The following is a 26,417-nucleotide window of genomic DNA, read 5'->3' as shown; positions in this document are numbered from 1 at the left end:
AAAAGCAAGTACCTGAGCAGCCCCCTGGGCGGGGAGAAGGCGTAACACCGGACCTGCGGGTACTGGTTGCGGAGCATGATGGCCAGCAGGGCCGCGGCGCCCGCCCCCAGGCTGTGCCCCACGACGACCAGCCGGTACTCCTGAGGGACAAGAGCAGCATGAGAAAAGGTTATCGAAGCCAACAGCTCACGGTGGAGAAAACCAAAGAAGAGAAGAATTCAAGTCTCACCGGAGCAATGCTGAAGGCCTGGCTCAAAATCCCGTCCATGATGAGGCGGTGGTACACGTATCTGGCGGCTTGAGAGATCCCCTGCAAGTGTAGACACGGGAGGCCGCGGTGACTGCCGGGGCCGAGGGTCACACGGGGTCTGCTTATCTGCCACCGGCCCCCCCGACCGCACCGCGGCCGCCTCCACCGCACCGAGCTGGGCGGGCGGCAAGGGCTCCATCGCCACCTCCGGGGACACACAGGCGACGGCAGGAGCAGCGTCCCAGCCCGGGGATTGTTTCACGGTGCTTCCTGCAGCTACACAGAGTTCCGACGTACGAGCCACCCAGTGTTTCCGTCAGCCGGGGCCTGGGGCCCGTCAGACTGGAATTATAAATGACTGGTCTTTTAAAATGACGGAGAAATGTGAAGTTCTGAATCAGCGACTGATGAAGCAAGAGCAGAACTAAAACCATTGGAATTGAGGGGTTCCCGTCGAGGTGCAATGGAAACGAATCCAACTAGGAACCATGAGGTTGCGGGTTCGATCCCTGGCCTCGATGAGTGGGTTAAGGATCCGTCGTTGCCACAAGCTGCAGTGTAAGTGGCAGGTGCAGCTTGGATCCTGCGTTGCTGTGGCCCTGGTGTAGGCCAGGAGCTATACCTCTGATTTGACCCCTAGCCTGGGAACCTCCATATGCTGTGGGTTTGGCCCTAAAAAGTCAAAAAAAAAAAAAAAAAAATCAGTAAAACCTAAGACTTCCTCACAAATACAGCTATCCCACAAAACAGACTATGAAAATTAACTTGTTCCAATACAGGAGAGACGGGCCCGTCCATCAGCCGTTTTCAGAGCTTCCTTCACAACAGGACAGGGTGGGCCTGGCCACTGTCCCCTGCAGCCTAACCTCCAACAGGATGAAGGAGAAACTCAACCGAAAGTGGGAGACTGTGTGGATCCTTCCTAACCAACTGCGCATTCCTGATGCAGCAACTACAACCCCGTGAGCAGAGGCGGCACCCGGCCTCCTGCTCCGAAGCCGGCTGGGGGCCGGCATTCTGCGCAGCGGCCGGCACTTCTCCCTCCACGCCGCCCGCCTCATGAGGCAGTCAACTCCCACCAACGCTCAGGCAGCTACCGCGTGTCCGGTTCTGGGCAGCCAGAGCCAAAGAGCATCTGGTCCACAACCCGGCTGGTGGTGAGTCTCCCTGGCACACGCATTACAGGGGAAATGCTAAGACCCTTTTTAGCTGCACAGCCTTGAATTTCAAAGACCGTGGACAATGTCAGAGCCAAAACCTGGTACGGAGGCCAAGAGGAGAGAGCAGTCCAGGCTCTTAGGCCCTGAGCAGCTGCCTTCCTGGCCTGAGGGCAAGAGGTGTCACTGAACGAAGCAGTGTGGGAGGAGGCCTCAGCTGCCAGCCAGCCAGGCCTGAAGTGTGGCGGCTTGTGGTGGCACAAAGCCTTTATCTGTGGCCCCAATTCTGGTAAGAACAGAGCCACAACCAAGCCCACTGGACTCTGAGGGTATTTTGTGGTTGGCTAGTGGATGTGTCTCTATAATACGTTAAAAAAAAATTTTTTTTTTGGGGGGGGCTTTTCAGGGCTGCACCTGCAACATATGGAGGTTCCCAGGCTAGGAGTTGAATTGGAGCTGCAGCTGCCAGCCTACACCACAGCCATGGCTACGAGAGATCTGAGCCGCGTCTGCGACCTACACCACAGCTCATGGCAATGCCAGATCCTTAACCCACTGAGCGAGGCCAGGGATCGATCCCACAACCTCATGGTTCCTAGTTGGATTCGTTTCCACTGCGCCGTGACAGGAATTCCAGTAAGTTTAAAATTTTAAATTGTAATTCATTTTTCTTTACACATACCCAATAATAGTTAAACTGGACTACTTCTGTTATTGAGGCACAAAAAGACAGCTAAGAGTTAAAGCAAAAAAACCCTTACATTCCTAGTCAAGCTCTGAACTGGTGGCAGAACCAAAGCCAAAAGCATCCACTCTGGCTCATCACTGAAGAGCTTCCAAGCACAATACACAAAAATCATCATTTACAAAAAAAAAAAGTGGAAGGAAAAAAAAAATTCATCGAGGCAGGACAACTGGGGCTCAATTACCAGGAGCTGCACTCCGGGAATAACACAAATTAATACAAAAATTACGCATTCTAGGAGTTCCTGCTGTGGTGCAGGGGAATTTGCCGCATCTCTGCAGAGCCAGGACAGAGGTTGAGTGCCCAGCTCGGCACAGTGGGTTAGGGACCGGGCACTGCTGCAGCTGCAGCATAGGTCACAACTGCAGCTCAGATCTGATCTCTGGTCTGGGAACTCCACCAGCCATGGGGTGGCCAAAAGAGGGGTGGAGGGGGGAAAGCATTCTATTTAAACGATGATTCCTAGAGAAGTAATACATGTTTGGCTGAAAAAACATACGATGCGTGTAAAACCAGCACAAGGCCACTGCCCTCCAAGCCTGCCGTCCTTCTCCCCAGAAGCAGCCCCTGGGACCTTGGGGGGGGCATTCCAGACCCTCCCTCCCCTGGTAAAGCACTCAACTCTGCTGCCTCCTGGGCCACAGGACGTGCCAATCAAGACCACAGGGACCCCACTCACAGCCACTAGGATGCCTGTCCTTAGGAAAAAAAGGATGACCCCTGCTGAGGCGGATGCGGGGAGGCGGGCCCAGCACACACTGCCGGGGGCGGTGCAGCTGCGCTGGCAGAGCCCGGTGCTTCCTCAAACACTTAAACAGAGGGCTTCCGTCGTGGTGCAGCGGAAACGAATCCAACTAGGAACCATGAGGTTGCAGGTTCGATCCTGGCCTCACTCAGTGGGTTAAGGCTCCAGTGTTGCTGAGCTGTGGTGTAGGTCGTAGACGCGGCTTGAATGCCAAGTTGCTGTGCCTGTGCTATAGGCCGGCAGCTGCAGCTCCAATTCGACCCCTAGCCTGGGAACCAACATATGCCGCAGGTGTGGCCCTAAAAAGACAAAAGACAAAAAAAAAAAAGTTAAACAGAGGAGTAACCTAAGGTTCAGCAACCCAGAGAGTGAGTGGCTGTGGCTGTGGCTGTGGCATAGGCCAGCAGCCACAGCTCTGATTCAACCCCAGCCTGGGAACCTCCATATGCTGAGGATGCGGCCCTAAAAAGACAAAAAACAAACAAACAAAAAAACACACCAAAAAGCTCACCAAGCCCACCTCTGGGTCTCCTCTCCAAAGAACTGAAAGCAGACACGGAGTTCTCTGCCCGCTCCTCACAACAGCCAGTCTGCCCCCACACCGCCCACGCGTGAATGGATGCAGGGAGCGCATTTGTTACTCAACCACGACGAGGACGGGGACCCCAACACACGCCATGTGCAACACGGACGAAGCCTGAGGACACCACGCTCAGTGACATGAGCCAGCGATCAAAGGACAGACACTGTCAGTGCCGCTTCTACGAGCTAACGAGCCTCGGCAAGGTGAGAGACGGCAAAATGGGAGCGGGTTCCTGGCCAGCGGGGACAGTGTGTGTTTGGGGCGATCACGTTCTGGGGATGCACAGAGGTGACGGGCACACAGCACCCAAATGCGCCCAACGCCATGGAAGGGTACTTTCACCGATGGTTAAAACGAGCGCCCTGGGTACGTTTCAAACTGTCTCTAACCGGAGGAGCTCTGCTCCGGGGCCCCACCTGCGCCCTCGCCCAGCGAGAGCGGAAGGAGACCCTGGGACCCCTGCAGAGGGGACCTGCCTGCATCTCGGGAGGGGGCGGGAGTGGTTCCCTGCCCCGGGTGGCTCTAAAGCGTTTTTCACCAAGAGAAAGTTTTACTTTAACTGCAGGGAAGCAAAGCAATCAACCAGGCTTCAGATGCCAACTGGCATTTACTCCAGGAACCCGTGTGGCTGCTGGCAAGTCGCTCTGAACCTGCTTCCTCCTCTTCCAAAACCAAAGTAACCCCAGGGCTGCTGAGGGAACTGCTCTAAGTGCCGGCGCCGGGCGCGGCTGGTTACTCGGGGCGGCATCCACGGAGTGACATGGAGCTGAACGTACTCTGACCCCTCTGAGTTTCTCCTTCGGGGAACATTCCAGACCCCGCGCCCGGGGCTCCTACCTTGTGTGCGAAGCAGTCCTGCACCTCACACTCTAAGTTGAGGGTCTCGCTCTCCGCTGACAGGTCCGTAAGGATGTCCTACAAAAAGCGCGTGGGAGGAGGTGTCAGCCGGGGGGCGTCCAGGAAGGGCCGGGCGTCTCCTGGGTGAGGCTGCTGAGACCTGAACCCCTGGTGTCTGAACTCGGGAGAGAAACCAGGCAGCCGGGAGCTCCTGGGGCACCCAGAGCAGGACCAGGCGTGAACTGGGGACCCACCCTTGGCTCCCCCCTCCCTGCACACATGACCTAAGCACCCCTGAAGCACAGGGCCCTGCACCCAGGCTTTGAACAAAGCATGGGTCCTGTCCCCCAGGGGCCCAGTCAACAGCTGGCTGAAACCTAAGGGAGGCTGAGACACGTCATACAGAGCAGCTCTGAGGACGGGTGAGCACTGCAGGGCAGGGAGGCTTCCCGGAGGAGGTGGCGCCTGAGCCAGAGCCCTAAGGAGGAGTTGGTTTCAGGTAGCAGAGGAGAGGTGGGCACCTCCCTCACCCGGGGCAGCAGCAGGACACACTGGGGTGTCCTCTGCCCAGTGAGGGGCTCCACACATACACTAGTTACAAAGCTCCACAGGACACCCCGGCGCTGCCAGGCTTGGGCACCTGTGCAGAGGACGGGAGAGAGCTGGAAAAGCAGGTGGGGTCAGGGCCTAAAATGCCAACAGAGCTCATTAGAAACACAGACTTTGCAGTCAAAGTAGCAGGAGTCACGGCAGGTCTGGAGAGCGTAAAGCACAGACGCGAGACGGGGCCCACGGAAGTGGAGCATTCGCGGGCCCAGGGCAGGACAGGGCTGCAGTCAGGAGTGCAGAGGAGCCAGCCAGAGAGACTCCACCCGCCATCCACGGGGCGGGAAGGAGGACAGAACAGAGGCAACCCCTCCGTGAGGCAGAGACCTGGCAGGACCCTGGGGGGGGAAGGACAAGTGGGGGCTCCCGGCCCCTGGACAGAGCGGGCCGTGGGGATGGGCAGAGAGCCAACTGGGGTGGCTGAGAGCGCGCGTGGGCTGTGGGGCCCTAGATGGGAGCTCCGGTGGACCGAAGAGTAGCTGACTTTCGATGGCACCACTTAACTCACTATTCCTTCTGGCTCTGGGTGCAGAAAATTCACGGGGAGGGTCGCCCAGGTTGGCGGCCTGGCCAGGCAGGCGCATCGGAGAGTCGAGTGGGCAGCCCTCTGGGGGTGGGTGAGCCCAGCTCTGCTGGAGCCCACGTTTGCACCTTTCAGTTAAAAGGAAACAACCTCATCCGCTTTTTCAAAGGGACTGTTTCACAATCCTGGACTTGCTTCCCTGTTTTCCACGCTCGGCGTTTCCCCGTGTCTGATGCTGTCACTTGCAAAGCTGCCCTCTGCTCCAGGAAAGGAGACTCTCCCCGGTAAACCCCCCCCCCCCACGGCTATGGCCCCAGGCTCTGTACCTGGAGGGACATGGTTCCTCTCACAGCCACCACCACGGACTCCTTCCTGTGGTCCAGAGCCACCAAAAAGGGAAGCTCATACACCTGCGATAGAGAACGTGTGTAAGAACAGCATTTGCTGGAGTTCCCGACGTGGCTCAGAGGGTTAAGGACCCGAAGCTGTCTCACTGAGGATTTGGGTTTGATCCCTGGCCCTGTTCAGAGGGTTAAGGATCCAGCGTTGCCGCAAGCTGCAGTGTAGGTCACAGATGAGGCCCAGATCCTGTGTTGCTGTGGCTGTGATGTACACCGGCAGCTGCAGCTCCGATTCGACCCCGGCCCAGGAAATTCCATAAGCTGTGGATGTGGTCGTAAAAAGGAAAAACAAAACAAAACAAAAAACGAAACAGCGTCTGCTGATACGGAGGGGAAACGGCCGACTGCATCTGATGGCAGCTTCCGGCCACCAGGCGGCACTGGCTCCCGCCGAGGGAGCGCTCAGATCCAGCCCCCTCTGCGGGTCCTCATGAGCTCTGCTGGGGTCACCACCGGCCTGGTACCCTGGGCTGGGGGGTAGGAAGGAGCAAGACCAGAGTCCCTCCTGTGTTTAAGTGCGAGCCTTTCGCTTAAGGGCCCTGTAAGCGCCCACTTCCATCAGGGGGACAGGCTGCGAAGCAACACAGGTGCTGCAGGTACCGCCCCCTGCACTTCCAGGACCCTCCACGAGAGGCCGCCTGCACTGCAGAGTGCCCGACGCAGCTCCGTACCCCTGCGTGGCGTTAATGCCACGCAGAGCCCACTGCTCTTCCATACAGTGGGCTCGTGTGTCATTCAGCTCCGTCTCTCTGAGGACGAGGGCTCTCGGCCCACGTGACCACCCCACCCACCCTGGAGACAGCCCGCTGACCTGGGGAGGAGGGGGTGTGCCTGCCTATGCATCGACGCCCAGCTCCTGGGGGCAGGGTCGGTAACGCCACCAGAACCTCAAAGGACCCCAGGACCCAGAAGTGGGGAAGCAGGTCATACTCTACCCTGTCGTGGAAGCTGACGTGAATGAAGTCCCGGTACTGCAGCCCTGTCGTCTGCAGGATGGAGCCGAAATGGCAGTTGAGCTGGTCACCTCCAACCAAGTCATATTCAGTTGTCCTGCTTCTGCAACTGAAGACGGGGCAGGTGGAGTTCCCGTCCTGGCCCAGTGGTTAACGAACCGGACTAGGATCCATGAGGATGCGGGTTCGACCCCTGGCCTTTTTCGGTGGGTTAAGGATCCGGCGTTGCCGTGAGCTGTGGTGTAGGTTGCAGATGCGACTCAGATGTGGCACTACTGTGGCTGTGGTGCAGGCCGGCAGCTGCAGCTCCCATTAGACCCCTAGCCTGGGAACCTCCATATGCTGCAGGTGTGGCCCTGAAAAGGAAAAAAGGGAGGGAGCAGAGGCATTAAGGTGCCCACAGGAGTCACTTACAAAGGAAGCCCCACCCCGTGGCCTGTTGGCCAGCAAACATCAGGATGCCCACTGACAGTTCTCGCAGCTCCATCTGGCTAACGTATAGTGGCCTTTAAGTGACGTTTCTTTTTTCATTTTAAGTCCCACCTGCCCCACATGGACGTTCCCAGGCCAGGGGCTGAACCAGAGCTGCAGCTGCCAGCCTAAGCCACAGCCATGGCAACTCAGGATCCGAGCTGTGTCTGCAAGCTACGCCACCACGGCTTGCAGCAACACTGGATCCTTAATCCACCAAGGCCAGGGATCAAATCCACATCCTAACAGATACTATGTTGGGTTCTTAACCTGCTGAGCCACAATGGGAACTCCTGGGCGACATTTCTGTGTAGACTCCTCCCTAGAGCATGACTTCCGGAATCATGTCAAAGCTTTACATATTCAAAAAATTAAACGACAAGGATGGGAGAGCCCCTACAATCATCACAGACTGGACAAACCAGCAACACAGATCTGATATGATGCACTGAGCAGGGCGAGATGCTTGCGGTGGAGCATTCCTGCCAAAGGTGTGTGCCTTAAACCTCATCAGGAAATGCAAGCTGAGGGCCGTGCCGCAAAACATCTCGGGAGTCCCCTGGCAGGTTAAGGATCTGGCGTTGTCACTGCTGTGGCGTGGGTTGGATTCCCAGCCTGGGACCTTCTGTAACGCCATGGGTGTGCCCAACCCCCACTCCCCCCAAAAAAAACATCCAAACTCTCCTCTTCAAAACGTCAGTATCATGAAAGATAAAAAAATGACTGAGGAATGGTCCCAAATAGGGGGAGACTAAGGAGGCATGACAGGTAAATGCAGCACACAGCACCACACCAGAGAAAATGGGCTAAAAAGGATGTTATTCGGGCAAAGGAAAAACTGGAGTAGCTAACGATTTTTTTGTTTGTTTTTGTTGTTGTTGTTTTTGTCTTTTTGCCTTTCCTAGGGCCGCTCCCGAGGCATATGGAGGTTCCCAGGCTAGGGGTCCAATTGGAGCTGCAGCCACCAGCCTACGCCAGAGCTACAGCAACGCCGGATCCGAGCTGCGTCTGGAACCTACACCACAGCTCACGGCAACGCCGGATCATTAGCCCGCTGAGCAAGGCCAGGGATCGAACCTGCAACCTCATGGTTCCTAGTCAGATTCGTTAACCACTGCGCCACGACAGGAACTCCAGTAGCTAATGATAAATGATAAATTTTAGAACTGTACTGCAAGTCATGTCAAACAAAGTCCTTGCTTTAGGAGTTCCTGATATGCAGTGGAAACGAAACTGACTAGGTATCATGAGGTTGCAGGTTTGATTCCTGGTCCTGCTCAGTGGGTTAAGGATCCGGTGTTGCTGTGAGCTGTGGTGTAGGCCGCCAGCTCTAGCTCCAATTCAGTCCCTACCCTGGGAATTTCCATATGCCGTGGGTACAGCCCTAAAAAGCAAAAAAAGAAAAGAAAAGAAAGTCCTTGTTCCTATATTCAAGCTGAAGTAATTAGAGATAAAGGAGCATGATGTCTGCAACTAAGCCTTCAATGGTTCAGAAGGAAAAAAAAAATATATATATATATATATAGAGAGAGAGTGATTCAGCACATGTGACAAAAATGAGTCACAACTGGTGACTCTAGATAGAGGCTCTATGGGAGTTCTTAGGGCTGCTTTTGCAGTTTTTGAAATACTTCAACATAGGATTTTTTTTTAAAGGGAAATTGATTATTTTTAGAAATAAAGTATGGACACCATAGCAAGCAACACCCAGAAGAAGGGAGGCCTAGATGATGCCAACTTACCAGTCACCACCGATCCTGCACAGCCCCGTAAATGGGTTTCTGTATATGTAGAGAGGCCACCCATAGGCAGCTGCTGCAAACTGCATGTAGTGATGGCAGCTTTCTAACTCTGCGTCCAGATCATCGTCCTGTAAGAGGAGAACAAAGCCTTTTTTTTTTTTTTTTTTTTTTTTTTTTGGCTTTTCTAGGAGCGCTCTGGTGGTATATGGAGGTTCCCAGGCTAGGGGTCTCATCGGAGCTGTAGCCACTGGTCTACGCCAACACAGGATCTGAGCCGAATCTGCAACCTACACCACAGCTCACGGCAATGCTGGATCCTTAACCCACGGAGCAAGGCCAGGGATCGAACCCGCAACCTCATGGTTCCTAGTTGGATTCGTTAACCATTGTGCCACGACGGGAACTCCGAGAACAAAGCTTTCTGCTTAGGGGAGCCCTTTATGGAGAGGACCGACCCACTGGGATCTTAAGCCTGAACTCAAACTCCTGAGTCTTCCTTTTCTTTCTCCAGGGAACAGACCGCTCAGAGGACTTCCACTGAGTAAACTGGTCCTTAAATACAGGCGGACAGCAGAAAGTGGCGACAGAAACCCCTAGTGACTCTTCTGGCTCATGTGAAATAAGCCAGTGACTTCCTGCTGGGTGCGCATCAGAGCAGCAGCTTCCACGTCAGCACAACCATGAGCCACTGGGAACGAGGTGCTTAAATGAAGTGCAGGGACAGACATACAAATCTATGTGCATTTACTGCCTTTAAAAACATCCAAGTCTGGGAGTTCCCTTCATGGACCTGACTAGTACCCATGAGGATATGGGTTCAATTCCTGGCCTCGCTCAGAGGGTTAAGGATCTGGCATTGCCATGAGCTGTGGTGAAGGTTGCAGACGCAGCTCGGATCTGGCATTGCTGTGGCTGTGGTGTAGGCTGGCAGCTGCAGCTCTGATTTGACCCCTAGCCTGGGAACTTCCATATTCTGTAGATGCGGCCCTAAAAAGACAGAAAGACAAAAAGACAGAAAGAAAGACAGACAGGCAGACAGAAAGAAATTGAAATGAAATAAAATAAAATAACAACGGATGGTAAACTGGCCAGGAAAGGGCTCCTTCCACCTGAACTCCAGGTGATGAGATGTCTTGCCTGAGAGGTGACAAAACACAACTAGCAAAAGCCATGAGAATCAATTCCAATCAATTGCTCCTGAAGCTGTTGCTTTTTTTGGGGGGGGGGTTGTCTTGTTTACAAATATGCAAATAGGTATAAATGTCAGAAACATTTATGGGCTCACCTGGGAGGACTCCGGGGAGTGGCTGATCACCTGGTCAGGCTCCTGGTTGTTCCTGATGTAGTCCTGCTGCTGATGGAGAAGGGCAAGGCCTGCAGCGATGTCGCTGGGTACCAGGTCTGTGTCCTGGATGGGAAACCACAACGGCTTATCACACATCTCAGCAGGAATGGCCCATGAGCTTCTGAGGGCCCCCGTTTATACAAATCACACACACAAGGGCACACATAATGCACGTACGGTTACGTGTAAACAGGTGTTGTGGGAGACAGTTTCCTTTCAGGACTCCCAGAGGTTCCTGTGTCTCACTATCCTGCCCTCAGAAGAAGCTTTATTTTTATTTTTATTTTTGGCTGCCCTGGGGTACATGGAGCTCCTGGGCCATGGATCAGATCCTAGCTGCAGGTGTGACCTACACCGAAGCTATGGCAATGCCAGATCCTTAACCCACGGTGCCCAGCCAGAGATCGAACCTGTGGCCTCCTGCTACAAAGACACTGCCAATCCTACAGTGCCACAATGGGAACGTCAAGAACATACAAAATTTTTTTATCTCTATTTTCATGCTTCACGTCAAGGGACTCAGCTCTTTCTAACTGACTTCCTCCCTTGGTAAAGTGGAGAAGTAAGTGGTAGAACCTGCCCTCTCGGCTGTGACGTCTGACTTTTGCCCAGGTTTACACTCTCACTGCTCAAGAGCCCGAGAAGGTTTTGTTGAGAGTCCACGGCAGAGGTCTACGAGACTGGACTTACTCGCTGAGCAGAGCAAACCTCAAGAAGCTCAAACTAGGAAAGCAACAGAGTGCGTCTCCAGAGCCTGACCTGCCCCTTCCTTCCCACAGGGACACGGGCAGCAAGAGCCCTCAACGGCCCCAGGCACTTCCAGCCCATGAGAAAGGACTACGCAGCCACCTGGGCCATCGGCTCTGCCTGGGATGCAGGTTGAGACATCCGCTAAGAAGCACCAGATGCTCTTCCTCCCGCTTCCAACAATCCTGAGATGAGGCTGAAGCACTCCTTTAAATCCTGGGGACACACTTACTCATCTCTCTGGAGGCTTCTCTGGCCGGGCGTTAGGTCACAGGGCTGGCCCTCGACAGGACAGGCCTGGACACCACAGAGACCAGGAAAAGACTGGCAGGTGGGTGGGGGTGGGGGTGGGGGGATGTCAAAGCAACCCCCTCACTTGCTCGTAATTTGAACACGACAGCAGCTCATCAGAGAACATTGTAAGAGAAGACACGCTGCATGGGAAAGAAAACCAACGTCCAGAATGAGGACAGCTTTCTGCACTGCAACAGTCTTTTTTTTTTTTTTTTTTGTCTTTTTGCCTTTTGAGGGCTGCTCCTATGCCATATGGAGGTTCCCAGGCTAGGGGTCTAATCGGAGCTGTAGCCACCAGCCTACACCAGAGCCACAGCAACGAGGGATCCGAGCCACGTCTGCGACCTACACCACAGCTCATGGCAACGCCGGATCGTTAACCCACTGAGCGAGGCCAGGGATCGAACCCACAACCTCATGGTTCCTGGTCAGATTCGTTAACCACTGAGCCACCACGGGAACTCCATGCACCGCAACAGTCTTTACAAGGGGAATAACCTACCATTTCCACGGTGCCCTAAAGCACTAAGAAGCTGAGCTCTGACACGACCTGGAGGCCCGACCCTGCCTGGACCTGCATCTGCCGCCTGATGACTGGATGGAGGACACACGAAAAGACAGCAGGCAAACTGCTCTCAAAAGGTACAGGTTCCATGACTTAGGTCCCTAAAAACGAATTCAAAATCTTACAGCGTAGCCAATAGGCGTGGACACGAGGATGGGCCGGGCGCGCAGGGCCCCGGGCTCAGGCTCCCCGGGCACTCGAGTCCCCCCCAGGGAGCGCCCCCCCGCCACCCGCCGACGGCTCCCTCTTGAGAGCTGAGTTATGTCAACAGGGAGACGGTTCAGAAGGCAGAGGACGCGTCTCAACAGAAGCGTGCACTTAAACAGAGGAAAGAGAGCACAGCAGACCCCGTCGGCTTACTGAAAAGTAGGTTGAGAAAAGTTCTGCCGTACTCGAAAAAGCAACTCGAGTATGGTCGTCTTTCCCGATGCAGCAGCACAAGAGCTTAATTCTCGTTTCCCACACGCTCGTGGCCGCCGTCTTGAGGCCGTTCAGGAACTGGCTGGACTCGGGACTGTCCAGGTGGCTGGGACCTGCCGAGGAATACGGAGCCAGCTTCCCCCCGAGCGGGTCAAAGACGACCACGACGGTGACCAGGGTGGAGGCAATGACGATCCAGCTGCGGGGCAGAGGGGACGGGCGTGAGGACCGCGCTCCCCGGCCCCACTCTCTGCGTCTCTAACCGCGGCTTGACTGCCACGGAAAACGGGGCTCTCCCAGAACCTGGCTGGGGTGAGCCGCTTGTCTCTTCCAGAGAGTTCCTTATGAGCCCACGGCTAACTCAGGGCCCACAAAGATCAGAGCCCTAAAAGCAAAGACCGCAAAAGAAAAAGGGAGCTGTCGGGCGGGCAGAGCCGCGGCCTCGGCACGGGAGCAGCTGGAACCTGTTCCAGGAGCCCCCCGACGACAGCCTGGGCCCACCGCCCACGCCCCAGGCCTCCCCTCGGTTAGACCTCCAGAGGCCTGCCATGACCCGACACGCTGAGGGGTCTTTGTTCACGTGTTTCGACATCTCTAGATGGCCCGCGATGCACAAGGCGCCCCGGGTGCGTGTGCTCCTGGAAGGGGAGCCGGGAAGGGCTGCGTGGCCGCTGCTGGGAGACGTGGGAAGGGCGGTGCCAAGAGGCCCCACTTCCTTATCGGGAGCACGAGGGGCTGTGAGGGGAACAGGCAAAAAGCCTTATCCTAGTGGATTACTCTCTGCAGCAATTCCAGCCACTGCGCTTCTTCTCATCCTACTTCGAGTTTCTGCCTTTGTTTCGGTCCTTTTTGTAAGAGAAGGGAGGGGGGCGCAGAAGTGAGACCCCGCGGGAAAGACAACGCCGTCTGTAAACACATGACGGAAGACGAACGATGCCTCCTGCACAGACACAGGCGCCTCCACGTTTTTTTTTTTTTTCCTTTTTCGGCAGCACCCGAGGCACGTGGAAATTCCTGGGCCAGGGACTGAACCTGAGCCACAGCTGAGGCAACGCTAGACCCTCAACACACCGTGCTGGGTTGGGGACGGAATCCGTGCCTCAGCAGCAACGGAGACACCACGGAGACGCTGGATCCTTAACCCGCTGGACCACAGAGGGAACTCCAATTTGCGATTTACTCAAAAAGGTCCCCTTTCTCCTTCACGAAGCCTGCGTGACACTGGGCCACCTGCAGTCACTGGGCAGGTATCCGCTTACCTCCATCTCGAGCACATTTCAGACGGGAAGGGGAGAGAGGTGCGAGCCTCACCTGACAACGACGGTTGCGATGATGCCGTTCCCGACTGTCCTGTCACACTGCACACCGTCCGCTATCCAGGCGGCCCCCAGCGACGCCCAGACTATCTCTGGCACAAAGAGCGCCAGGCGGAGGTAGAGAAGCTTGGACATAGATTTCCGTGGTCCGGGATTACAAATGGTTCCTGAAATACAGAAAATACTCCGTCTGGTCACTCGCCTTCTGGGAGCCGGTGTCTGTGCTGCCCCCACACGCGCCATCAGACTTCCCGTCCCTCTGACGGGGAATCACCAGGCGTGAGAGCGACTGGCCCAGGGAGGCAGGGGGAGAGGAAGCCTCGGAGTCACTTCTTAGACGTCCCAGGGTTTAAAAACACTGCTGGGCTCGAACCAGAGTGACATAAAATCCAAACAGGAACATGTCTGAGACAAAAAGAGGCATTACGCTGGACAGCCAACCCAAGACAGGGCGGTCACAGGCCCACAGGTGTACACACAGGCACCAGGGCCCCACGGCCCGGAGAACAAGCTCCATCATCCTGCGCTCGCTATTCCTTCACCCTCACGGTGACTGTGGTGTCGTCACCACCTCGTGTGGCGACGCGGGAACTAAGGCTCAGGGAACTGAGGAACCACTTTCTCAAACACAACCCGGGCCCACGCGGCCCAGCCCTCGGCCCCACCAATGCCCCGTGCACCTCACTTTCGGGAAGTGAACAATTCTGACACATGAGACCAGGTGCAGAAGCTTGCCACTTAGATACATTCCAACTGTGTTTGGGAGGTCCCGTCATGACATGGTGGTTAAGGAATCTGACTAGGAACCATGGGGTTGTGGGTTTGATCCCTGGCCTCGCTCAGTGGGTTAAGGATCTGGCGTTGCCGAACGTCCATATGCCATGGGTGAAGCCCTAAAAAAAAAAAAAAAAAAGCAAAAAAATCCCTGTGTTTGTAAAACACATCCAAGCATCAATAGAGGTCTATGCACTGTATTTATTTTTTTCTTCTGGGCTGCACCTGTGGCATGTGGAATTCCCAGGCCAGGGACTGAACCTGCACCACAGCAGTGACAAGACTGGATCTTTAACCCACCGCGCCACAGGAGAAATCATGTGCTGTGATTCTCTTTTTTTTTTGGTCTTTTTGCCATTTCTTGGGCCGCCTCCCGAGGCATATGGAGGTTCCCAGGCTAGGGGTCCAATCAGAGCCGCAGCTGCCAGCCTACGCCAGAGCCACAGCAACTCGGGATCCGAGCCTCGTCTGCGACCTACACCACAGCTCACGTCTGGAACCCTAATCCACTGAGCAAGGCCAGGGATCAAACCCGCAACCTCATGGTTCCTAGTCAGATTTGTTAACCACTGAGCCATGATGGGAACTCCCTGTGCTGTGATTCTTAATGTGAAACATCAACTCTCTCCATGTGGGAAAAAGTTGGGATAAACCCAATATAAGCAACATAAAAATGCCGCATGATTAAAACAAAAACAATTATTGAAAAATAATCTAAGATCTAAAAAATAATTTGCTAAGGAAATAGCTTTTGGTTTTGTTTGTATTTATTTATGGCCACGCCCACAGCAAGCAGAAAATCCAGGGCCAGGGACTGAATCCACAGCATTGCAGCGACCCAAGCTGTAGTAATGACAACACCAGATTCTTAACCTGCTGAGCCACATGGAAACTCCTAGAAATACCTTTTCCATTCCAAAAATTACCTTCCATTAGAATGAATTACTCAGAGTTCACATTTTAAAATAGATAATCTCAGAATTCACAATGTGGCTCAGCAGAAACGAAACTGACTAGTATACATGAGGACACAGGTTCAATCTCTGGCCTTGCTCAGCAGGTTAAGGATCCAGGATTGCCATGAGCTGTGGTGTAGGTCACAGATGTGCCTCAGATCCTGTGTTGCTGTGGCTGTGGCGTAGACCAGCAGCTGTAGCTCCGATTAGATCCCTAGCCTGGGTAACTCCATATGCCATGGGTGCGGCCCTAAGAAAATAAAATAGAAATAAAATAGACAGTATCAGGCGTCATCTTTGGCACAAAGACAAAACATTCTAAGACAAGAGAACTGGCACTCTCTGAGGGACAACGAGTGCAGGTACACAAAACTCAGTCCCACGCTGGGAGTTTATTGTTCCGTAACAAAAGCCCATCACCACAGAGAAGCAGGAAACAATACGTGCCCACACCCTGCTTCTGGGAGGGCTGGGACTCCACGTAAGGGCACGAGGACCCACACTCCCCACACTGATGCTGCAGGAACGGACTAAGTATGCAGACAAGGAAGCAGGAAATGGAGCTCTGGTTAAGGGCCCAGAAAGTAAATGAGAAACAGAGAAAGTCTCTTTATGTCCTCATGCTTGCCAAGGAAAACATTCACATTTTATTTAGATCTTTATTTCCTGCAGGTGAAGAGCTGCCGGTGGTGCGAACCTGGCCACTGCAGCTGGGGGGGGCGGGGGGCATGGGCGCTTAAGCTGATGCCCAGGAAGGAAAGGGCAAGGCTCGGGCCCGTGTGGAACGCCCTCAGCGTGCTCTTGGGCAGTAGCCCTGGTGTCCCCCATCTGGCAGAGCCACCACAGCAACACGAGACAGGGCTCCGGGACTCAACACCGCTGGCCACTGCAGCAACCGTCTCCGGCACGAGAGGTGCTCCTGAGACACAAATGCAGAGCAGATGCAGGATGTCCCGGAAGCCAAAACAAATATGGCAAAGGGCAGAGATTGGACGTTGAGGGCGTCCTGCCACCCGTGGGGGCTCGTCCTTTGTTAAACCTCCCACGCGATGGAAACCCTAGGATTTCATCAGGGAAGGCCTCAAATCCAAACCAGAAACTACCACTATCGAGTGAAGACGCTGCAGTGATGACCAAAAAAGAGGCAAATACCAAGCAGGGGATTCTTGGATAAAGACGACGGAATGCTCTGTACCCTTCCAACGTGGGGTGCTTTGTTCAGAGACGGGAGCCAGCCAAAAGCGACCTGAACAGGGTCTTCCTGTTCAAATGACAGTCGTTGTCTCATTAATTAATTACTAATTACTTGTACGACCAAAGGGGCAGCGGACGTTACCCAGGTATCAGGAACAAAGTTTACCAACATGTTCACAGCTACTCAAAGATATACCTAAAATCTCCAACTTGTACTTTTTTTTTTTTTTTTTTTTTTTGTCTTTTTGCTATTTCTTGGGCCGCTCCCGCGGCATATGGAGGTTCCCAGGCTAGGGGTTGAATCGGAGCTGTAGCCACCAGCCTACGCCAGAGCCACAGCAACGCGGGATCCGAGCCGCGTCTGCAACCTACACCGCAGCTCACGGCAACGCCGGATCATTAACCAACTGAGTAAGGCCAGGGATCGAACCCGCAACCTCATGGTTCCTAGTCGGATTCATTAATCACTGCGCCACGACAGGAACTCCTCCAATTTGTAAAACACTGATTTTTCTGCAGTTAATGCACCTTAAAGGGTGAAAAGTTCAGGAGTTCCCGTTGTGGTGCAGTGAAAACGAATCTGACTGGGAACCATGAGGTTGTGGGTTTGATCCCTGGCCTCACTCAGTGGGTTAAGGATCTGGCATTGCCATGAGTTGTGGTGTAGGTCGCAGATGTGGCTCGGATCCCGCGTTGCTGTGGCTGTGGTGTAGGCCAGCAGCTACAGCTCTGATTTGATCCCTAGCCTGGGAACCTCCATATGCTGTGGGTGTGGCCCTAAAAGGACAAAAGACAAAAAAAGATTTTTTAAAAAGGTGAAAAGTTCAAATAGCTCAGGTAGGTATAAAGTAAGCATCAAGCCTTCAATCCACCGCTAAGCCCCGACCCTTCAGGCACCATCCCTGAGTAAACCAGTCACTGTGTAGCCTCCCAGGGTCTCCATGGAAACAACGCAGGTCAGTACATCCAAGAAAAGAGCAGACAACTGCACATAAGGTCCTGCGCCTCAGAACACTGGAAATTACCCTAGCCAATCACATGGCACCGCTCTCTTTCTTTTTCGGCCGCACCCGTGCCATGTGGAGGTTCCTGGGCCAGGCAGCAAACCTGCACCACAGCTGTGACAGCACTGAGTCCTTCATCCACGAAGCCACAAGGGAACTCCTCTTATTCTTCTTAACAGGTACACAGCATGTGAATGGACAATGATGAAACAAACCAGTCCTGCCTGGTGCCCCAGAGATGCCAACAATCACATCGCACCACAGGGGGATCTCCGAGGCTGAACATTATTTTTACATATGTAAAATTATACTTATTTTGCTGTTCATAGTCTTTGCCCATTTTTCTACCAACTAGAGCTTTATAGTATAAACTCTTCTATACTAAGGAGATTGGCTCTAAGTCTCATCTGTCACAATATTTTTTTATCACTTGTCTTTTTTTAAAACTTTATGGTATGCTTCACTGAAGTTTACACAACATTTAAACATAAGGCACTTGGAGTTTCCACTATAGCTCAGCAGGTTAAGAACCAACAGTGTCTGTGAGGATGTGGGTTCGAACCCTGGCCTTGCTCAGTAGGTTAAGGATCTGATGATGCCACAAGCTGCAGCCTAAGTCACAGACGTAGCTCGGATCCAGTGCTGCCGTGACTAGGGCGTAGGCCTGCAGCTCCAATTTGACCCCTAGCCTGGGAACTTCCATATTCTACAGATGCTACCATAAAAAGAAAAATAAATAAAAATAAAAAAATAAGGCATATGATGTTAATTATTTGTAACAAATTGGTAATAAACAAGTTTTTATGATATACGGTTTTCAGTTCAGTTGTGGTATCTTATCTCCAGCTGTAAGTATCAGAAAATCAAACTCAAACCGGTTTAAAAACAAGCAGGACCTGCCTTGACGCGAGGGACTGGAAACCTAGGTGCAGGGCCGGCACGGAGGCGTGGCTGTTTCGCACAGCCCCGCCCTCCTCTGCATTCAGGTCGTCCTGGGCTGTGACTGGAGACTGGGCAGGAACTCAGCAGCTCATCTACTAACAGAGTCTGCCAGGAGGAAAGCGATACGCTGCTTCCGGATCTCCCCAGAGTGACAAGGAAGGAACGCCCTAGAACCTCCCAGGAAACTCCCGGAATTTCACGGGTCCAAATCAGGTCACACACCCAGTCCCGCACCAACCATGACAAATGAGCATCCCTGCAGCACCGGGCAGAGGGCTGGCTTCTCTGACTCCTTCGCTTGGAATGTGAGGATGGGGGTGTGTGTGCTGAATCTTTCACAGTCTGGAGGAGGCTGCTGGATAAGCAACCCACCCATGACACCCCACGCAACTGGCAGCAGTCTGCTGAGCTCTGATGTAGTATGTGTGATGGTGCGGGCATCACGCGAGGGCCTGGGAGGAGAAGTCTGAGGAACACGGCCATCCACCCATCACAGGTGTGACTGTGCCCCGCCCTCCCATCACAGGGGGTGACTGTGCCCCGCCCTCCCATCACAGGGGGGTGACTGTGCCCTGACACCACCAAAAATACCTGAAGAATAATATTCAAAGAAAAAGACGCTTATACCTGACTGCTTCAAATTGGAACCAACTATTACAGTTGTAAACCTGGTATGCTAGGAGTTCCCGTCGTGGCTCAGCAGAATCAGACTAAGAACCATGAGGTTGCGGGTTCCATCCCTGGCCTCGATCAGTGGGTTAAGGATCTGGCATTGCAGTGAGCTGTGGAGCTGTGGTGCAGGTGGCAGACGCAGCTCGAATCTGGTGTGGCTGTGGTGGAGGCCGGCAGCTGTAGCGCCAACTCAACCCCTAGCCTGGGAACCTCCATATGCCGTGGGTGTGGCCCTAAAAAGCAAACAAACAAACAAAAAACCTGGTATTCTAAAAAGAATGGAACATGAACAGAAAGAGCAACTACATTAGATAACCTCTGCCTGAAATAGTACCAACTTAAATATCTCCTCATCAGAAATTCTGACCTCATCAGAAACCTCCCGGTGCTACAGCCACAACAGACACACAGCTTCTTCCTTCCCTTCAGCATCAGCCTCAGTGACCATCTAGACGTGGGAATCAACGCAGACCACACACCTAGAACCTTCTCTGACCCAGACCTCATGTTCTCAGAGGTAAAGTGAAGCACACAGAGCTCTATTCTCCGTGAGTTTCTGCGGTATATGGTGGGCGTCACATTTTGCACTCATCCAGACACCAAGGGCTTTTTCTCATGAAACTCTTTGCCACAAACACTTCTCTCTGTGTTTCTCCCCAAGAACCATCATCCTTTGAGTTTCGGTCTAACTTCTAACAGTCAAGACCCAGATTCTGTCCCCCAGGACATCCGCCACCCCTCCCAGTTCCTTCCTCATCACCTACAGTCCATAGCGCGCCTCCGACGCCCGGATTCAAGCCGGGATAAAACACTGAAACACGCTGGATGGCGGCTGCCAGGCAGCCCTGCTTCTGATGGATGAGTTTTTTACTCACTAATGAGTTTCTCTTTTAGCCACCAGAGTGCTCAGCTCATCCTACAAACCAGTCATCCCAAGGGAAGGTTCCCAACATTTTCACACACACTCAGTTAAGTGACTGTCAGCAGAAAACGAACATGGGAAAAACTATCATTAAGAAAAGATGTAGGGGAGTTCCCATCGTGGCGCAGTGGTTAACGAATCCGACTAGGAACCATGAGGTTGCGGGTTCGGTCCCCGCCCTTGCTCCGTGGGTTAAGGATCCGGCGTTGCCATAAGCTGTGGTGTAGGTTGCAGACGCGGCTCGGATCCCGCGTTGCTGTGGCTCTGGTGTAGGCCTGTGGCTACAGCTCCAATTAGACCCCTAGCCTGGGAACCTCCATATGCCTCAGGAGTGGCCCAAGAAATGGCAAAAAGACCCCCCCCCCAAAAAAAAAAGAAAAGAAAAGATGTAGGGAGTTCCCGTTGTGGCTCAGTGGTTAATGAAACCAACCAGTACCCATGAGGATGCGGGTTCAATCCCTGGCCTGGGATATGGGTCAGGGATCCAGTGTTGCTGTGGCTGTGTGTTGCCATGGCTGTGGTATAGGCTGGCATCTGTAGCTCCAATTCAACCCCTAGCCTGGGAGCCTCCATGTGCCCCGGGTGCAGCACTAAAAAGATAAAAAAAAGAAAAGATGTAAATCTTACAACGCATTAACAAAAAGGCAAAGAATGCAATTTAAAATTGGGCGAAGGGGAGTTCCTATCGTGGCTCAGTGGTTAACAAACCCGACGGGGATCCGTGGGGTTCGATCCCTGGTCGTGCTCAGCGGGTTAAGGATCCAGCATTGCCAGGAGCTGTGGTGTAGGCTGCAGACTTGGCTCGGATCCCATGTTGCTGTGGCTGTGGTGTGCACAAGCAGGTGTAGCTCCGATTCGACCCCTACCCTGCCATGGGGGCAGCGCTAAAAGGCAATAAATAAATACATAAGAACAAAACTTAAAAAAATAAAATAAAATTGGGCAAAGGAATTTGCAGCAACATGGATGGATCTAGAGATAAAGACACCACTGAAGTCAGTCAGAAAGACAGCTAACACATGATATCACCTCCATGTGGAACCTAAAATATGACACAAATAAACTTCTCCATGAAACAGAATCAGACTCAGAGACATGGAACTGACTTGTGGCAACCAAGGGTGGGTGGGGTGGGGATGGAGAGATCAGGAGTTTGGGATTAACAAGCGCAAATTATGATACACAGAACCCACGGCACACGGAAATTCCCAGTCTAAGGTTGAATCCGAGCTACAGCTGCTGGCATAAACAACAAGGTCCCAGAGTCCCTGAGTGGCTCAGAGGGTTAAGGATCTGGCATTGCCACTGCAGTATCTTGGGTCACTCCTGTGGCAGGGGTTCCACCCCTGACCTGGGAACTTCCACATGCCATGGCCGCAGACAAAAACAACAACAAGGTCCTACTGTGTAGTCCAGGAACAATATTCAACACCCTGTGATAAACCATAATGGAAAAGAATATGAAAAAGTATACGCATGTACAACTGCATCACTCTGCGGTAGAGCAGAAATTAACACATCATTGTAAGTCAACTATACATCAATTCTTTTTTTTTTTTCTTTTTAGGACCACACCTGTGGCATATTGAAATTGCCAGTCTAAGGGTGAATCAGAGCTATAGCTGCTCGCCTACACCACAGCCTCAGCAACGCAGGATCTGAGCCATGTCTGCAACCTACACTGCAGCTCACTGCAATGCCAGATTCCTGACCCAATGAGTGAGGCTAGGGATCAAACCTGTATCCTCATGGATACTAGTCAGATTTGTTTCTGCTGTGCCACAATGGGAACTCCCAATTAAACTTTTTTTTTTTAACCAAAAATTGGTGTATTTATTTTTTTCAAAAAAGTTGGTGTACTCCAATTACTATGAGACTTCTTACAAGTAATTCTTTTTTTTCTGGTCCTATCTGCAACTTGCAGAAGTTCCCCAGGTCAGGGACTGAACCTGTGCCATAGCAGTGACAATACCAGATCCTTAACCCACTGAGGGAACGCCTACAGTAGCTGTATTCTTTTCTTTTCTTTTTGGTCTTTTTTTTGCCATTTCTTGGGCTGCTCCTGTGGCATATGGAGGTTCCCAGGCTAGTGGTCGAATCGGAGCTGTAGCCGCCAGCCTACACCAGAGCCACAGCAACACCAGATCCAAGCCGTGTCTTCGACCTACACCACAGCTCATGGCAATGCCGGATCCTTCACCCACTGAGCAAAGCCAGGGATCGAACCGACAACCTCATGGTTCCTAGTCGGATTCGTTAACCACTGCACCACGATGGGAACTCCAGTAGCTATATTCTTTAGCTTTGATTTTTCTTTCTCTTTTTTTAATATAATGAATTTTATTTTCTCCATTATACCTGATGCGATTAAACTTTTTTAAAAGAAATTGGGCAAAGGGAGTTCCCATTGTAGCTCAGTGGTAACAAACCTAACTAGTACCCATGAAGACATGGGTTTGATCTCTGGCCTCACTCAGTGGGTTAAGGATCCGCGTTGCCATAAGCTGTGGTGTAGGTCTCAGATGAGGCTCCGATCTGGCGTTGGTGTGGCTGTGATGTAGGCTGGCAGCTGTAGCTCTGACTCAACCCCTAGCATGGGAACTTCCATATGCCACAGGTGCAGCCCTAAAAAAAAGCAAAAAAAAAAAAAAAAAAAAATTGGGCAAAGGACCTGAATAGACATTTCTCCAAAAATGACATACACATGGCCACTAAGCATATGAAAAGATGCTCGGTACCATTAGTCATCAAAGAAACACACACACACCAAAACCACAGTGAGGAGTTCCCATCATGGTGCAGAGGAAACGAATCCAACCGGGAACCATGAGGTTGCAGGTTTGATCCCTGGCCTCACTCAGTGGGTTAAGGATCCGGCATTGCCACGAGGTGTGGTGTAGGTCACAGATGCAGCTCGGATCTGGTGTTGCTGTGGCTGTGGTGTAGGCCAGCAGCTGCAGCTCCAATTAGACCCCTAGCCTGGGAACCTCCACATGCCGCAGGTGCAGCTCTAAAAAGGCAAAAAGATGAAGAAGAAAAAAAAGCCAAAAAACCTCACAGTGAGATACCATTTCATACCCACTAGGACGGTTATGGTCAAAAAGTCAGAAAATAAGTGTTGCTGAGGAGGTGGGGAGACTGGAACCTTTATAAACTGCTCGGGGGGCGGGGAGGGAGAAAAACGATGCAGCTGCTTGGAAGGCAGTCTGGGAGTTCCTCAGAAAATTAAATGTAGTTACCCTATGATCTAGCAATTCCACCCCAGGTACATATCCAAGAGTCATGAGGACACGCGGCTATATAAACACACATATGTGAATGTTCACAGCAGCATTATTTGTAATATACCAACTGGTATATACTAATCTGGTATATTCATTTGATACAATATTGTTCAACCATAAAAAAGAAGTAGTGATACATACTATAACACAGATCAACTGTATCCCAACTTTTTTTTTTTTTGGCTTGTTGCCTTTTCTAGGGCCGCTTCCCACAGCATATGGAGGTTCCCAGGCTAGGGGTCTATTTGGAGCTACAGCTGCCGGTCTACGCCACAGCCACAACCACGCCAGACCCGAGCTGCATCTTCGATCTACACCACAGCTCACAGCAACGTCAGATCTTTAACCCACTGAGCAAGGCCAGGGATCGAACCCACAACCTCATGGTTCCTAGTGGGATTCGTTAACCACTGAGCCATGACAGGAACTCCAGCAACTTTTTTTTTAATGGCCGCACCTGCGGCACATGGGAATTCCGGGCTAGGGGTCAAATCGGAGCTGTAGTTGCCAGCCTGTACCACAGCCATGGCCACAGCAATGCCAGGTCCAGACCTCATCTGCAAACTACAGAGCAGCTTCTTGCAACAACAGATCCTTAACCCACTGAGGAAGACCAGGGATCAAACCCACATCCTCACAGAGACATTATCTGGTCCTTAATCTGCTAAGCCACAGTGGGAACTCCCATTATCCCAACTTTAGGAATCTGGTCCAAGAGGCCACATCACGGAAGATTCCACTTATATGATGTCCGGAATAGGCAAAGCTCTAACAGGAAGCAGAGGAGTGGCTGCTTAGAGCTGAGGGAGTTGGGGGGAAAAGAGGAAGTTATTTCTAACGGGTACAGGATTTCCTTTGGGGGTGAGGACACGCTCTGTGACTGATCACGGGAGAGGATGCAAACTCTGTGAACGTACCAAAAAGATCACTGGGCTGTGCCCTTTAAAGGCTGAATTGTAATGACATGTGGATTTTATCTCAATAACGCGGTTAAAAAAAGAATAGGCGTCAAAGAGAAAAGACGACTCTTTACCTCTCATGCTGACACACACGATGGCAGACATGGTGCATATGATAAGTGCCAGGAGGACAATAAGCACAATCAGGTAACTGCTGAGCAGGGCACCACCGGGGCAATTCAGCTTCCCTCTGTGCTGGAGGTACAGGGCCAGAATGCCAATCCACCTGCCGAGAAACACGAAGGCTCAGAAACGGAATAGAAGGAGCTGCTTTGTAACACACGACGAAAGGCAATTAAAGGAGTTAAAAGTTTCCAAAACAAGGCGAGGTGCACTTTATTCATTTATTTATCTACTTATTTATGGCCACATCCAGGGCATGCGGGCGTTCCTGGCCAGGGATGGAACCCGCACCACAGCAGTCAAGGTTCTCTTTAGAATTTAACCTCCATTGGAGTTCCCGTCATGGCTCAGTGGTTAACGAACTCCACCGGCAACCATGAGGATGTGGGTTCAATCCCTGGCCTCGCTCAGTGGGTCAAGGATCCGGCGTTGCCTTGAGCTGTGGTGTAGGTCGCAGACGCCGCTCTGATCCCGTGTTGCTGTGGCTGTGGTGTCGGCCAGCAGCTGTAGCTCCGATTGGACCCCTAGCCTGGGAACCTCCATATGCCCTAAAAAGACCAAAAAAACAAAAACAAACAAACAAAAAAAAACTTAACCTCCATCAAGAGAAGATTTACTGAGTCAACTGAAGAGTATGGCTTATAAAAAATTTTTTTGTTTTATTCTTTCTATGCTTACATCATTGTTCTCATTCTATACCCACAGTAACATATTTAAAGCTGTAAACAAGCAAATGCAACATTGTCGCGAGACATGTTTCTACAATATTTTCTTAGCCTCTTTGCTGAAAACTCCATCTTGTCCTGCTTTACTTTATCCCATCTTCCCGCTTGAAAAACAGTCGCAGTGCTGGTAAATGACTTAAGCTGAAGAACAAAGATCTAAAGGCATAAGTTATTCATAGGGTCAGCGGAATGAGGACTTAATGCGTTGGTCTAGGCTCGCTGGACCTGTGCAGACTGGTTTGCACAGTATGATACGTCCTCTTAAGAATAAAAGAGGAGTCTCATGGCCTCAAGCGGTTTGTAAGGGGTCCTTAGCAGGATATGCATTAGCAAGGAGAACCAAGGTGCAAACCTAGGCACACGTCTACAGAAGCACAGTGGCGATTCTCTAGATGCTATGCATAGATAGCTGATGACAAGCTTCCTCAAATGCTAACGATTGTTAAATGCCTAAATGTCAGAATAAAAGCTTAATCAGCAACCGGCTATGTGACTTTTAAAATAACTTAAAAAACCTATATCCTGCACCTACAACCCCCTTCTCACTTGACGTCACCCTAAAGAGCACAATCAAAGCAGTGTGGTTTCTTGAGGCTGTGCTCTTGGTCCCTGAGACCTTGAGTTCCCCTGGTTCCCACTTTTACTTAAGATAAATGTCTCTGTGTCTTGTTTTATGTTAACTTTTTCCTTAAGTTTCACAGCACCCGTTCTTCAGCCCCATCCTGCTCAGCTGGTCTCGGCACAACATGAACTGCTGGAACACAGACCCATCATAACCCCAAGAGAGGCACCTGGTAAACCAACAAAGTATATGCTTGTTCAATTATCAACAAGAGAATTCATACCTCCGTGAATTAATAAGACACTGACAAACACATGGCAATCTGTGGTGTGTGGTGCAAAACAAGAGGATGGGAACCCAGCTATGGAAAGAAGTTCTGCGGTGAATACTGATAAACTTGAAAGGACAAGGACTGTGGACCCATTTAAGTATATTTTGTAACTCAGTGCGAACGATGAAACACAGCACCAGCAATGCAACAGTGACTTTTCACAAGAATAATTTCAGCAGCAGGCACAGCACCATTGGGCAAGGTCACCATATTAAGAAACTGGCCAGAAGGGGAAGTGGATTAGGGTAACTTTTGGGGGGGAGGGGGCC

General features: G+C 52.0%; 1 protein-coding gene across 7 annotated transcripts in view; it reads right to left on the bottom strand.

The window, feature by feature from the left end:
* The window catches only part of DAGLB (diacylglycerol lipase beta), a 45,300-nt gene that overhangs the window by 17,759 nt on the left and 1,124 nt on the right, over positions 1-26,417 (bottom strand). For 2 of the 7 annotated variants that reach the window (XM_085016531.1, XM_021086077.2), the window contains exons 2-11: positions 24,482-24,633; positions 13,696-13,867; positions 12,325-12,583; positions 10,299-10,421; positions 9,014-9,141; positions 6,783-6,909; positions 5,773-5,856; positions 4,318-4,395; positions 230-310; positions 13-140 (exon numbers count right to left, since the gene is read on the bottom strand). In XM_085016531.1, the coding sequence (XP_084872657.1) occupies positions 13-140; positions 230-310; positions 4,318-4,395; positions 5,773-5,856; positions 6,783-6,909; positions 9,014-9,141; positions 10,299-10,421; positions 12,325-12,583; positions 13,696-13,867; positions 24,482-24,633 (1,332 nt within the window). Of the gene's footprint in view, positions 1-12; positions 141-229; positions 892-4,040; positions 4,396-5,772; positions 5,857-6,782; positions 6,910-9,013; positions 9,142-10,298; positions 10,422-11,337; positions 11,540-11,901; positions 12,030-12,324; positions 12,584-13,695; positions 13,868-24,481; positions 24,634-26,417 lie in introns of those variants that run through there. The other 5 variants (XM_085016534.1, XM_085016533.1, XR_014840057.1 and 2 more) reach the window with 4 other exon arrangements.

This window comes from Sus scrofa, chromosome 3, assembly GCF_054392235.1.
Source record: "Sus scrofa isolate SSC_HxYL_T2T_F1_AM1 chromosome 3, Sscrofa_HxYL_maternal_Yorkshire_Landrace_v2.0, whole genome shotgun sequence".
NCBI classification, from domain to species: domain Eukaryota; kingdom Metazoa; phylum Chordata; class Mammalia; order Artiodactyla; family Suidae; genus Sus; species Sus scrofa.
The sequence above is the reverse complement of the archived record's forward strand: the minus strand, read 5'-3'. Positions and strand labels throughout refer to the sequence as shown.